We start from the raw sequence: 15,607 nt of genomic DNA, 5'->3' as shown, positions 1-15,607 counted from the left end.
TAAAGAGGACTTGCAGTCATTCAAAGATTATTTCACAGTGTGTCGCACTTCTGGTGATAAAGCAAAGAAGACAGAATGAAGCACCTTTGGTCCCTGGTTTTGGTGTAATTCAGGGAAGTAAAAGGACTGCATCTTGTCATGTCCATACCTTATCCTTCCCATCAGCTGACTTGCATCTTGCTGCTGCTGAGGCATGTTCCATCTGCTTAAGCCTGTGTTGAGCCAGGTGCTAAGAGCAGCACTGATTGTGTTGTGTTGAGGCTGCCCATATGCCTCCATGCAAACTGAAGTTCAAGAGCTGTAAAACTGTTTGCATTCTAAATCTATCAGATGGCTTTGAACAAAACCAGTGCCAGTAAGGCTATTTGAATGCTTTAATTTGGCAAAAGAGTGTAGAACCTATGGCCACCAACCAAATTATTAAGAAATATTGTATTTCCAGGATAGTTGTATTTTCCAGGGAGAGGTGCAAGAAACCCCATAAAACACTGGAAATGACCCAGATCACCCTTTGTTCTTAGAAAACTCCTTTCAGCTGCAAAAACAAAGAATAAAACCCAAAGCAACCTGACATCTGCTTTGAGGCTGGAGAATCCTGTTGTCTTGTTAGCTCTGGGGTTATAACCCAGATAGACTTGTTCCAAGCTGGGTAACAGCTAGTCTGGGCTATCCACACTACACAAACATTTCTTGGGGGAACTAGATAATGACTTAAAAATGAGCAGTGAATTAGAAGCATGAAGTGAGTGCGAGTCATGTCCCAGTCACTTTAGAACTGGGTGTGTATGGGAGGCCCAGTTCTCAGTCGGATGAAAGTAGGGGAAGTACTAACCTTTCTTGATCAGTCTAAGGGCTGTTCTCATACTTGAAGAGAACTCTTTTGGCTCAACCTTTTATGGAGTGTGTGAGGGTCTCAGTGAAGACATACCTCACTGAGGTCTTTCTTGTGCACTGGCCAGCCCTACTTTCTCTAAAATGATGACCTTGAGAGCCTCCGAGTTTAGGAGCCTCAAAGTTTAGGCCAGATCAGTCTCCTGGGGGGTGGGGCCTGATAGGGGCGCCCTCTTCACGTGCTCCAGTCACCCTGTCCTTCCCTCTAGCTCTCTTTCTGACGTTAGCATCGGAGACTCAGAATGAGGGAGGAGTCAGGGACCCCAAGGGCCCATTACTTGGAAGCCCCACCCCTCTTTTAGAGTCACCCAACCCGGAGAACTCAGAGTCATCCTCAAGAGTAAAGTTCTTTGAATTATATATATATAAAAGGGCAAACTCACTCTAAATGTCAGTCCAATATCCACGGGGGCGAGGGACAGCAGGTAATTAGAAGCAATTAGCTGTCCCCCTGCCGGGAAGCCGGGCAATTACCTTTTTCTCTCTTCCTCTTCCGTCCTTCCTTCTCCCGTGGAAGCGATAGAAGTGTTTTGCTCCCCAAGCAGCAGTGTACGCTGAGCTGGCACAGGAATGAGGGATGAACTGAGCAGGATTCGGTCTCCTCCTCCCGCCGCCGCGGTAGCCGCCGGCAGAGCAGTGCATTGTGGAGGGTGAACGCGCCGCGGCCGCTGGAGCTGGCTTCCCGGGATCGCGCGGCGGGGAGCTGTCCGAGGTGCTGAACGTCCCGGCCCCTGCACGCCCATCGCGCCCATCTGACCCCTCCAAGTCCTGGCCTTTCTCCCATCCCTCCGTCTGCCTGTCTATTCTCCTCACCTAGGGGCGTAGCGTCTGGAGGAAATCATGGTGTTCGCTCCAGGTATACCTGCACCTTGCTTTTTCACCAGGTGTCCAGGCGGGGATCGGGGAAGAGAAGGGAGAACATAGGGAGAAAAGGCCTTTTACCTTGCCTCCCATCTGTGGGTTTTGGAGTTACTGTCTGAAAACTAGGGGCGGGAGAGTGCCTCTGTGCAGTCTTCGCCTCTCTCCCCAGTCCCGTCCCATCTGTCCTCTAACCATCCCCAGCTGTAGTCCCGTCGCTGCTCTAGCCGCCTGGTTCCTCCACATCCCATCGGAGCTCAGGCACCTTGAGAATTGGGACCTTTGCCAGACACACAGGCGCCTACGTGGGCGGGAGGGTGGAGAGATCCGGCCAGGAGTCGTGGGCTTCGGGATACTTCGGTGGGAATCTTCTTCTCTGCCACTTAACCCTCTGCAAAAGTGGCAAAGTAACCCGGTTCCTCCCGATGTCCTGAGGAAAGAAGTGGGTGAAGCCCACGGGAGTGGGACTAAGGGCAGAGGAGCGTTCCTCCTCAAGGAATTCGACCTGAAACTCTGGCAGGAGGCTGCAGTTCAGAAGCTGCTACTGCGGCGCCGCTGGCTGTTGCAGTGTCTTTTACGAGCTGGCAGTGAAGGACTTTGGTCCTTTTGCTGCTATCTGTGGCTACAAGTTGGCAAAGAGTCAGATTTGCCTGCAGTTGACCGGCTTACTGGTGTGTGCATGTGTGTGTATTTGAGCAATGTCTGTGTAAGTTGAGCATTGGGAGAAAACATGGTCATTGTTAACCTAGGAAGCTGTCTTTAGGGGGTACATACAACAAGGTCTTTCTCTCAAATTCCAGGCTCTGCTTTCATTAAATACTGCTGTGGGGGAAAATGGAGTATGGAAAAGAGTAGAGGAGACTAAGACTCTAAGTTTGTTATGGTTCTTTCACTTGAAAGGTTTGTTTGCATTTGCTGTAGCCATTAGACCTCAGGTAGCTAGGGAGGAAAAGTATAATGCAATTTTAAAAGGGAAGAATTGAGTCTGGGTTAACTTGAGAAGGGGAAGTTCCCCCTCCCCACCCCCAAACAGGATGTTAGCTGAGGAAGCAGGAGTGAGTTTCTGTCAGTCCTGACACTCACCACAGGCAGTGACTCAGATGATGACTTAAAGGAAAGTCCAGAGGCCCTTCTTCTGACCATTTCAAATTATTCAAGGGGGGAAGTTGTTCTGTACAGTGAAGGACATTCAATCAGCATAGGACCTATGAAGTTGAAAAAAATAGTTCTTGGTAGCATTTATAAACTACTTACCACTTTGTAAAGCACTTTTATGCCATTATTTCATTTGATTTTCAAATTATCCTCTGAGGGATGCAATATTTCTCTTTTACCAGCCCCAGGGGGGCTGATTTCAGATAGTCTTCCCAGCCTCAGCTGGAATTTTCTGGGTCCTCTGATTCTCTCAGAACCTATCTTCTTGACAAAATGCCTTTTCGGTCTCAGGGTAGACGCTTTTTTGGACGAGGGTCAGATATAACCCCAGGGAAACGTCCTTCCACTTCTGGGGTGAAGATGAGCTAGTGTTGTCCAGAGTTAGGGTTGTTGAGTGAAGTTAACCAGGCATTTTCTAAAGGCATGATTGTGAATGAAAGACTGTGCAATGAGCAGTGAGTAATTCCTGGAGAAGACTGAACTGGCTGAAGCAGACTACTGTTTGCACAGGGCTTTACTTTTCCATTTTTCTTCTAAGTTTTGTATTAGTTTTATTTTTTTTACCCCTGAAGGGAATGTAGAAGTTATTCATAACTGTCAGAGATGGTATAAATTGACCTGGATAGGATATGTTACAGAAACCTGTGGGGAAACACTTTTTGGGTCATTTCTTCAATTTCGAGTTTTTCTTAAAAATTATAAGCATTCTGGGACAATAAGAATAGGGTGCTAAAATATTGTGTTAACTTACCTTTTCATCTACTGATCATATGTCTTCCAACTCATATAGTGATTTTATTCTGAAAGAATATCAAAACAATGAATTGTTTTTGAACTCTGCCAGATTTTCATCATTACAGCCTCATTTCTAGGACTGTTGTTTTTCTAAATCTCTATAATCAGGGATCCAGATGTTTTGTGCTAGTCAAGGCAAATACTCCTCCATTTTCTCCAAGCCACCCAGGAAGGGAGGGAACAGAGGCATGCGCTATGATTATTCCAAAATTAATAAGGTAAAATAAAGTAATAATCCACAATGAATATAATAAGTTTACATGGAACTGTTTATAAAATTGGGTCAGTGGGTACTGTGCCCTTCTAAACCCATTGTAGCTCTTTGGGTTTTAGAAAAGGGAAACAAGAATCCTGAGGCCTACTTCTGGCCTTGCCTATGTGGATTGACCTGCTTTGAATGATTCTGCTGCCTCTTCACTTACCTTAAAGGCAAAGGTGAAAAGTTACAGAGATTCAGGAAGCAATTTTCAGTCCCGAAGTACAATGTAATGAAGGAGAAATGATTGTAAATTTATATAACTCTACTTAGGATTTACTCTTATTACATGGTATAAAACAAACTTGCAGTCTCTTGTTTCAATTAGTCTACAGATTATAAGGAATAGGGGTTAAGCTGGGCAGGGTCTTTGAATGGTATCTTGGTTCACATAGTGCAGACAACTCAATTCTATACTTTTCTTCCTTCTTATACCATTCATAGACTTTGTAATTTAGGGGGATTTTTATTTTATGCATTTTAATATTTAAACTCCTTACTAGTAAGGGACAATGACTCCTAATTAAATAAGGATTCAGTTATCTAAAACCTATCATGCATTTCTTCTTCTCTCTAAAGGAATGATGCAAAATTAGTAACAGTTAACTGAGTAATAAAGTATAAATATATTAATTTCTCCTTAAGTGACATCTATCCTTAAATATAGATTAAACTAAGCTGGGGCACATGGCTGAGGCAAAAAACAAAATGAGACCCCTTGTTTATCCTGAATCTCTTATCCATTTCTCCTCCTTCCTTTCCCCACAACTGAAGGTGGAATCTTTGTAAAGTAATGTGAGAAGATTTAGAAGCATATCAGCAATGCCAAATGAAAGAGGGTAAATACAACCAATATGGAAAAATATTTTGGCCTGGTGCATAGCCGTAATTGACCCAAGTTTCTTAGTTTGTGGCTATGAAAAAGCTTCCGTTTGGGAGGAAAAAAGTTTTGGGATGTCTGGAGTTTACATATGGTGCTGGTTTTGGGGGGCAGAAATCAAGGCATTATTATGCATTCATGGACAAAGTCGAAGTAGAAGAAAGAAGAAAAACCAATGGGCATTGATGTTGAAAAGTGAAAAAGAATTCAAGAAAATTTCAGCGTATTTCTTGGCCTATTCCAGGGTGAGAAAGCATATGTCCACAGATTCTAATGTTTTTTCAGTGCCCTGGTTTCATCCAAAGAATTTCAGACTCTGAACAATCAGATTAACAACTCCTTCTTCCTTGAGGAAGAGCTAATAAAGAATAGATTGTGAGGGGTGCCTGGGAGGCTTTGTGAGTTAAGCCTCTGCCTTTGGCTCAGGTCATGATCTCAGGGCCCTGGGATCGAACCCTGCATCAGGCTCTCTGATGGGCCGGGAGCTGCTTCCCCCTCTCTCTTTACCTGTTGCTCTGCCTGCTTGTGATCTCTCTCTCTCTCTCTTTCTCTGTCAAATAAATAAATAAAATCTTTAAAAAAAAAAAAAAAAGAAAGAATAGGTTGTGAGATATAAAGTGAAAACAGAAGTTTCCTTATCCTTGGGCCATGCCCCACATACCCTATTCAAGAATTAATGTAACTCTTTTGTGGATAGGTAATATATACTTGACTTGTTTGGATTTCCTTCAAGTAACATGTATTATCAAGAGAAAGATCTTTCTTCTCATTCATGAATTAGATTAGTTATGATAACAAGGATTTCAAGGTGAAATAAAAATGGTGTCATTGTAAACAATTGAATAGCCAGGTTCTTGACTTCTAACATTAGTTTCAAAAACCTTTAGCAACAATAGTTCTACAGAGAGCTATTAAAATATCTAAGAAAATATTTATTGCAAGGTAATTATAACTTTTATTTATTTGTATAAACCTCTTACCAATTGCTGAGAGATCAATGAATAAATAAATGATATAATAGACTGTCCTAACTTTAAGGTTTATAAGCTGCCAACTTGGGCAAAAAAATTATCTTCTGTTAGCATAAATATTTTTAACTTTTATTAATTATTTTTATTTTATTAATTATTTTTAAAAATTACCTACGGTTAAATAGACTTTAACAAGTTGACTTTCGGATACGTTGTGAATTATAGGTTAAGGTTTATTTTTTATATGAATATTCAAGTATTGTTTTTATTATTTATTTATTTTTAAAAAGATTTTATTTATTTATTTGACTGGAAGAGATCACAAGTAGGCAGAGAGGCAGGCGGGGGTGTGGGGAGCAGGCTCCCCACCAAGCAGAGAGCCCGATGTGGGGCTTAATCCCAGGACCCAGAGATCATGACCTGAGCTGAAGGCAGAGGCTTTAACCCACTGAGCCCCCAGGTGCCCCACAGTTATTATTTTTAAAAAAGATTTTATTTATTTATTTGAGAGAGAGAGAAATACAGAGAGCGAGAGGGGAGAAACAGACTCCTCACTGAGTAGAGAGCCAATGCTGGGCTCAATCCCAGGACTCTGAGATCATGCCCTGAGCCGAAGGCAGATGCCACACAGGTGCCCCTATGAATCTTCAATTATCCTAATACCATCTGTTGGCAAGATAATATCTCTCTGTTGAATTACCTTTGTAACTCATTAAAAGTTAACAGGCTATATTTCTGTGGGTCTATTTCTGGACTCTATTCTATTTCATTCATCTATATGTCTATCCTTCCACTAATACTATGCCATCTTGCTTTAGAGTAAGTATTAAAATTAAAATTAAGTAGTACAATACTTTTTGTTTTTCTCTTTCAAAATTGTTTTGGCTGTTGTAGTTCCTTGGACTTGCCACATAAATTTAGAATAAGCTTGCCTATATATACATAAAATGAAATCTACTGATCAGTTTGTGGAGAATTAATATCTTAACTATGTTGAGTCTCCAGTCTATGAACATGATAGTTCTCTTCATTTATTTAGTTCTTTGATTTCTCTCATTAGTATTTTATACTTTTCAGCCTATAGATCTTGTGTATGTTTTGATAGATTTATACCTAAATTTTTTTGGAGGGGGGTAGTTACTGTAAATGGCATTTAAAAACAATTCAATTTCTAAAAGTTCATTACTAGTATAGAAATACTTTTTTTTAAAAATCTTAATCTTGTTTCCTATGATCTTGCTTATCTCTCTTATTAGTTGTAGGAGCTAACTTGTAGATTTCTTAGGATTATTTTTAAAGATTTTATTTATTTATTTCATAGAGATAGAGGGAAAGAGAGTGAGCACAAGGAGGGGGAACTGCAGAGGGAGAAGCAGGCTCCTCGCTGAGCAGGGAGTCCTATGAGGAACTCAATCCTAGGACCTGGGATCATGACCTGAACCCAAGGCAGTCACTTAACAGACTAAGCCACCCAGGCACCCCTCTTCTAAGTTTTTATTTAGGCACTCATCTTGTTTGTAAATAAGGACTGTTTAATTTCTTTTCCAGTTTTTTGCATTGGCAAGGGCACTAGCACGCTATTAAATAGAAATAGAGTGGAAATTTTAATTTTAGGGGAAAGCATGCAGTCTTTCACCATTAGGCATGATGTTAGCCATAGAATTTTTCACTGATGCTTTTTATTAGGTTGAGGAAGTTCCTTTGTAGTCCAAGTTTGCAGTGAATTTTTATCATTAATAGACATTGAATATCATGAAATTTTTTTTTGCTTCTAATAATATGTAATGTTGGTTTTCTTTTTTAGAGTATTAATGTGGTGGGTTACACTGATTGATTTTCAAATGTTGAACCAGCCTTACATTCCCGAGATAACACTCATTTGATTATGATTTATTGTTCTTTTCATATGCTGAAGGATTCAATTTGTTAGTATTTTTTGAACAATATTTTGGTCAGTGTTCTTGAGATATATTGGTCTATAGTTTGCTTTCCACATACTATTTTTTTTAAAGATTTTATTTATTTATTAGACAGAAATCACAAGTAGGCAGAGAGGCAGGCAGAGAGAGAGGAGGAAGCAGGCTCCCTGCAGAGCAGAGAGCCCGATGCGGGCTCGATCCCAGGACCCTGGGATTATGACCTGAGCCGAAGGCAGAGGCTTTAACCCACTGAGCCACCCAGGCGCCCCTCCACATACTATCTTTATCTGGTTGTGATATCAGTATAAGGCTATCTTCATAAATAAGCTAAGTATTTCCGCCTTTGATTTTCTGAAAGTGTTGTAGATTGGTATAAATTCTCCCTTAAATAAATTCATCGGTGAAACCATATGGGCTTAGAATTTTCTTTGTGGGAAGCTCTTTAAACGTGAATTCTATTTCTTTAATAGATACAGGACTGTCCTGTTAGTTTTGGGTTAGTTTTGGTAGTTTTTACAGAAATTGGTCCACTTTATCTAATTTACTGGATTTGTGTGAACAAATTTGTTTGAAATACTCTCTTATCTGTTTAATACATGTAGGATTTATAGTGCTATCTTCCTTTCATTTCCAATACTGGTAATTTCTGGCTTTTTTGTTTGTTTTTTGTCAGTTAGGCTGCCGGAATGTTAATTTTTTATCTTTTCGAAGAAACATCTTTTTGGTTTCATTGATATTCCTTAATGTTTTTCCTATTTTCGATGTCATTGATTTCTGCTCTTTATTGTTTCCTTCTTTCTACTAGCTTTAACTTTATTTTGCCCTTATTTTTCTAGACTTAAAATTAAACTTAGATTATTTATTTTAGATCATTCTTTCTTCTAGTATAGACATTTAATGCTGTAAATATTCATCTAAACAGTTCTTACAACTTTTAATGTATTTTTATTTTCATTCAGTACAAAATGTTTTGTAATTTCCCTAGATAACCTCTTCTTTTCCCCATAGATTATTTAGAAATACATTGTTTAGTTTCCAATTACTTGGGGATATACTACATATATCCCTGTTATTGATTTCTACTATAATTCCATTATGATCAGAGAATAAGCTTTCTGTGATTTTAGTTTTGTTTAATTTGTTAAGTTATGTTTATGAGACAGAATATGGTATATTTGTTATATGTTTCATGTGCACCAAAAAATGTATAGTTTGCTCTTTTTCGATAGAATGCTCTATAAATGTCATTTTGATACAGTTGATTACTAATATTGTTCATTTCTTCTATATCCTAACTCATATTCAGCTTACTTGGTTTATTGATTATTAGGCACGAAGTGCTGAAACTTCTAGCAAAAATTGTGGATTTTCCCATTTTTTCTTTTGGTTTGACACTTTTTGCTTTATGTATCTTGAAGCACTTTTATTAGAGAGACAAAAATCTAATAGACTGTTAGGTCTTTCTGAATTGACTCTTTTATCATTTAGTAGTGTCCTTCTTTTTTTCTGGTATTTCTCTTAGTCTGTAGTCTCTTTTGACTTATAATAACATAGCTACTCCAGCTTTCTTTTGATTAGTGTTTGTATGGTACTGTCAATCCTCATTATTCACAGACTCCATATTTGCAAATTTGCTTCTCAGCAAAATATATTTGTAAAATAGATCAATCAAAATCAGTACTTGCAGCACTTCCTCTGCCATTCAAGGACATGTACAGAATGGCAGAAAAAATTGAGTTGCTTGACATGCATGTTCCCAGCTAAGGTTGAACAAGCAACACTTTGCCTTCTTACTTTAGCTCTCATACTATAAACAAATGTGTTTTTTGTGGTCTGTTTGGTTTTTCACACATTTATACTTTTTGCTGGTGATATCACTCTTTAGTGTGGTCCTCAAGTATAGTGCTGAGGGGTTGTCTAAGATTTCTAAGTAGAAGAAGGTAGTGACATGCTTTATGGAGGGAAATGTTAGATAAGCTCCCTTCAGGTATGAGTTACAGTGCTGTTGGCTGTGAGGTAAATTTTAATAAATCAACAACATATATTAAATAAAGTGTCCTTAAACAGAAACACACATAAAACAAAGTAACGTATTAATCAGTTGACTAAAATGTTATAACCAGAGGCTCATAGGTACCTAACCCTGTATTTCTCTTAGGAACAATGGTTCCATGTTTGCTAATTCCCTGTTTGCAGCTACTTTATGGAACACAACTTTTGTGAATAATGAGAATAACCTGTATATTATTTCCTATACTTTTATTATTTTTTAAAATTTTATTTGTTTATCTGACCCAGAGAGAGAGCGAGAGAGCGAGAGAGCGAGCACAAACAGGGCAATGGTAGGCTGAGGAAGAGGAAGAGATAGTCTCCCTGCAGAACAAGGAGCCCCATGCAAACCTCGATCCCAGAACCTTGGGATCATGATCTGAGCCAAAGGCAGACGTTTAACCAACTAAGCCACCCAGGTGCCCCCATCCTTTTGTTTTTAAGTCACCTTGGTCATTGTATTCAATGTGGGTTTCTTGCAGACAGCATATTTTTGGGTCTTGCTTTTTAATCAAATATGTAGTTTTAAAAGTTTAAGTTCGTGGCTGACTGCCTGTATGTCTTTCTCTTATTATTACTGTGTTTTCTAATTTCCCATTATTGTTTAATATTAAATAATATTTTAACATTTGAAAATTTTTGTTGTTATAGTTTTAGAAATTTTAATAAGCATAGATAATCTAAAAGAAAACAAAAATCACAACATTACCCACCACTGTTGATATTTTATGTATAACTTCTCAGACCTTGTCTCTATGAGTATAGCTCCCACTTTTTTAAACAAAAATATTACCTTGACATGCATAATACTTTTTGACATGATTGTTTACACATGCACTGTTACCATATTTTCATGCCATTTAGCTGTCTAATACATATAATAATAATAAAAAAAAGAAGACATGGAACAAATGTTGCCATTATCCCCCTTTTTACAGATGATAAAAGTAAGACTCAGAATGTCTGACCAATTTTATGTTGCGGAACCAAGATTTGACATTGGATCCATTGACCTCCTAAAAATAGCATAGTTTTTAAATACATAGCAGGTAATGAATAATATGTACATTAGGATTAGAGACAAAGAAAAAGAGATAAAACTGTTCTCCTGTGGAGAAAATCTGCATGTTGAGAACCCCTTCTTCCAAATTAGAGTTTACAACTCTCAACCACACAGAAATGGGCTCTGTGCTTTCACACTTCTTGGATTCTTCATCTACTCCAGGCTGCTGCTGTTGGTGATAGAGGGAAAGAGTGGACAGACAAGATTGCCAAAAGTTGACCAGGAGGGAAAGAAAAAAAAAAAAAAAAGAGCCAACAAATTTACACAATGCTTGATAATTTTCAAGCCACTTATATTACCTAGGTGCTGTATGCAAGATAGTCTTTGAGTTGAAATAAATGGCATTGGAATAAGTATTGCCTCTCCTTCTCTGTACAACTGATGAGAATATTTCACTTATTCCAGAGCAATTCAAAGATGACGCAAAGTTGGTTGCTGCAGAAGCATGGATTTAAGGACAGTTAGGTGTAGGCTCCAAAAGCTTACCTCTTCCATGTCTACACTTAGTGCAATTGGGTAAGCCATCCAATCTTGATGATTTGCTGAGTTGCAAAATGAAGATCATAGTACCTATTTTCCAAAATGTTAATGAAGATAAAGATGAAGTGTCTGGTCCACAGTAGGCTACATGGTAGCTATTACTGATGTTATTGTTTAAAAAGGAAATGAATAATAATGTGTTTTTATATACATATTCAGGGTTATGATTTCAAAATTGGACCATCAGTCTTGGAAAGCTCTACAGTTAATTTTCTTTTTGCAGAAGAAGACTGACTTACAGGTTCAATATGTTACCTGGGTAGAGGTTATTGAACGTTAAAGCCAAGTGCTATGACAAACTGAGTTGATGATAAAGCAGATGTCTGAGTGCGTCCTGGGATGAATAAGTTATGAATCATGAAAAGTTGCTGTTTAAAAGCCAGCAGCTGCATGCTTGAAAGCAGATGGCCATCTTGCTGATCTGAATAATCCTGATATTGTCTAAATTTAAAAGCTGAATGGTAATTTTCTGGTGAGGATATAAAGCATTATGTTTTAATATTTAACTATTTAATTAGGGTAGATTTGTATTTTGAATATGATGTTTTATTTCATATTCTCTTTGTCTTTTGTGTGTGTGTGTGTGTGTCTTTTGTCATAGCCACACACACATTCTTAGATACTATTCTTTGAATATTATCTTTGGTCCTACATGAATCTTCTTGGGAAGAAAGCTTTTCTTCTTCTTTTTATAAAGATACTTTCTTGGTGAAACAACCACAGTCACTAACCAGAGATAGGGACAGGTGTTAGAGTTTTCCTTCAGAAGTTGTTCTGACTTGCAATATTACTTTGAGTTAATTAAACTGCTTCCTGTGCCTCTTTTTCAATCTTTGTCTAAAAGCCACCCTCAACATCTCAGAGGGTTCTCAGTGTGAACATTTACTGGACAGAAGAGATAAACATAAGAAAAGGGAGGGCAACTAACATTTGTAGAAGACACATTGTGCACTGCGTGTATCCCATGCATTTTTCTTAATGCAAGGAGCAACTTTATAAAGTACATGCCAAATTGTTTTTCTTTAACTTGTCGCTAAAACACTGTTTCATGTTTCAAACAGTGACAGATGATCTATTTGCTGAAACTAGTAGGCAAAAATGCAATGCTTTTTCCCATTCCTTTAACATTTTTTTTTCTTTAAAATGAGAGAAATAGTGTTTATGGTACTCAAGAAATATGCTCAAATTAGGAATGTGATATCTCCATTGTGGACACCTTGCATAAACTGTATGAGGGATCTGTTTGGTGTTTAGACAGAGAGACTTCATAGAATCCATATCTTGTGTTGCCTGACATAAGCTGTTAATATTTTTTCTCTATAGAATTTATTTCTAACATTCTTGTGTACTTATTTCTGCCTCTCCACTTTAATTTTACATTTTTGTGGGAAGGAAAAATGAAATTATATGTTTCTTGCAGTACCATAAATGAGATTTTGATCACCCCTGACCAGGGAATTTAGAATGAAATTCCCTATAGTCTTAATTGCAATCTGACTCATGTTTCAGAATAGATTATTTCACCACATCATCAGGCCATGCTGTACAAGTCAATAAATAATAGTTGTTTTGCTCTAAAAATAACTTATGTTAAGAAGGACAAACATTATAGCTTCATTTATCTTGCCATTCTTTCTTGTGTCTACAAGGCGATACCAGTTGGGTGGCCCCAATCAGTATTTATTAGACTGGAACTCAGTAAAAAGAATAAGCATGACCCTTCTCCACTCAGAACCTTGGACCAGAGCAGATCCCCTTAGGAAAGGTCGGGTGCAGCTTGGCTTGGGGAAAGAAATGTAGTAACCTTTGTAGGAACAGAACTGGGGATATCAAGAAAGGTCATCAGTAAGTGAAGGGGGAGGGGGTATAATACTTTATATATTTTCATTCACTGATTCAAGAAACATTCACAGACTCTCCTCTGTGAGCCAGATGCCCTGCTCTGTGCTCAGTGCTAGGACTTCCTCATAAATATGCATGTACAAAGATTAGGGTCCCTTAACTGAAGAGTAGAGAGTAGAGGGGGTCAAGAGGAGGAATGGGTCAATTCTGTAGGGAAGGAAGTGACCGTCTTGCCTGGGTCTGATTCCTTCTGGGAAGCCTGCCCTGGGAATGGTTGAAGACTTACTTCAATAGAGAAACCCTTCTATCTGGACCATTTTTTACTGCCACTGGGCTGGCTGTGTGTAAGAACCCTGTTTGTGAGTGCTGGAGTGTAAGACTGGGAGGCATAACCAGGTAGAAAGACAGAGTCTCTTTTGTCTTGTCCTTTTAGGTACAGATGTGCACTTTATAAGGAAATAGTCTCGGGTGCTTGGTGGTTCAGTCAGTGAAGCTGCTGCCCTCAGCTCAGGCTCCCTGCTCAGTGGGGAGTTTGCTTGTCCCTTTCCTTCTGCCCACCTCCCTGCTCCTTCTCTCTCTCTTCTCACAGTCTCTTTCTCTCTCAAATACATAAGTAAAATCTTAAAAAAAAAAAAAAAAGAAATAAAGAAAGAAACAGTCTCTATTATCCCGAAATGACAATAAGGATACCCCCAAGGAGACTTGAAAGAAGAATCTTTAAGAGGAGCAGAGGTATTAGATCTCGGCCTGACTCTGGCCTCCAAAATTTATCTTTGTTTCAGGTCATCTCTGTTTAATGACCACATGACCACTGCCACCACTAAGATGGGATGAAGGTGTTCTGTGCTCCCTTTAAAGCATTGCTCAACGTGTCTTTTCCTTTTCTAACCTATAGCTAAGAAGAACTTTTATTGAACACTAGGGGAAAACCCAAAGGAAATGAGCATGCAAACATACTAAAAGGATCAGGATTTTGATCTGGCAATAGACATTTTACTTCTTGGTCCCTATTCCTGCCCATTCCATCACTGTCTGTGCTGTACCTCAGGATTTCTCAATGCTAGCTACACATCAACATTACCTGGGAAGTTTTTTTTTTTTTTTTTTTGTTGTTGTTGTTGTTTTTTTAAAGATTTTATTTATTTATTTGACAGACAGGGATCACAAGTAGGCAGAGACACAGGCAGAGAGGAGGAAGCAGGCCCCCTGCCGAGCAGAGAGGCCGATGTGGGGCTCGATCCCAGGACCCTGAGATCATGACCCGAGCCAAAGGCAGAGGATTAACCCACTGAGCCACCCAGGTGCCCCTGTTTTGTTTTTTCAAAGATTTTGTTTATTTGAGAGGCAGAGAGAATGTAAGAGAGCACTAGTGGGGTAAGGATCAGAAAGAAGCAGACTCTCAGCTGAGCAGGGAGCCCGATGTGGGACTCAATCCCAGGCTCTGGGATCATGACCTGAGCCAAAGGCAGGTGACCAATGAAATGAGCCACCCAGGCAGCTCTACCTTGGGAGCTTTTGAAATATATTGATGCTCTGGGTCCTACCCAGACTGGTAATATAAAGTAAAATCTCAGGTTGTGTGCTCTAAGCAAGCATAAGTGTTTGTTAAAGGCTCTCCTGGTGGTTAATTGTGCATTTAGGCTGAGAACCACTGATCAAACTTCCAAGAGCAAGCACAATAGGTAGGCAGCTTGCCTGGTTCCTTAAACTCCTATTTCTTATGTATCTTCTCTTCTCAGAACAGGGCACATACAAGTGCTTTGTATACATTGGATGAATGAATGGGTGGATGAATGAATGGATGAATGGACAAACGGTCATCTTTCTTTTTACCGCATAGTCATCCTATTAAACTAAAAACCAAGAGAGGATTTTAACTCTCCTGCCCCTCTGGGGCCTTCCCACCCAAGTGCTGCTCTGGTTTGAGGAAGATACCTCTTCTGGTCATTGACAGGACTGTAGGATTGTCACTGATTAAAAGCTGGTGGTGTCTTCTTCCACTTGTTTGTGGTGAGAACTCAGTCACTCAACGGTCATAGCAGTCATACTACCAGAATTACACACATCAGTTAGCAGGAGGGTCTGTAGATCCACAGGCAGATGAGTCCTACTGTAGTTAAGCAAGGGGGTCAAAGTTGAGTAAGCTTAGTACTCCAGTACAGGGCAGAAGGCAGGGACATATGGCCGCAGAGGGACATCGACCAGGGATTTGCACCAAGGACTTTGGGGGTGATATCCCTCTTGCTTGGTGGTTTGCCTGCAGGCATTACTCTGAGACAGGGTCTGGGTCACACCTGAGGAAGGAATAGGGCAGAGCCCAGGATATATGTGCCAAGGATTGCTCACCGGTGTAGACTCTGTATCCTCTCCAGTGACATTCTAAATAGC

The 15,607-nt window shown here is 39.3% G+C and overlaps 1 protein-coding gene across 1 annotated transcript in view; it reads left to right on the top strand.

The window, feature by feature from the left end:
- Positions 1 to 1,216: 1,216 nt before the first annotated feature.
- The window catches only part of AKAIN1 (A-kinase anchor inhibitor 1), a 48,216-nt gene continuing 33,825 nt past the window's right edge, over positions 1,217 to 15,607 (top strand). The window contains exon 1 of the mRNA XM_032310543.1: positions 1,217 to 1,747. Coding sequence (XP_032166434.1) covers positions 1,732 to 1,747 — 16 coding nt within the window. The 5' untranslated portion in view covers positions 1,217 to 1,731. The remainder of the gene's footprint in view (positions 1,748 to 15,607) is intronic.

Source organism: Mustela erminea, chromosome 13, assembly GCF_009829155.1.
Source record: "Mustela erminea isolate mMusErm1 chromosome 13, mMusErm1.Pri, whole genome shotgun sequence".
Lineage (NCBI taxonomy): Eukaryota > Metazoa > Chordata > Mammalia > Carnivora > Mustelidae > Mustela > Mustela erminea.
The sequence above is the reverse complement of the archived record's forward strand: the minus strand, read 5'-3'. Positions and strand labels throughout refer to the sequence as shown.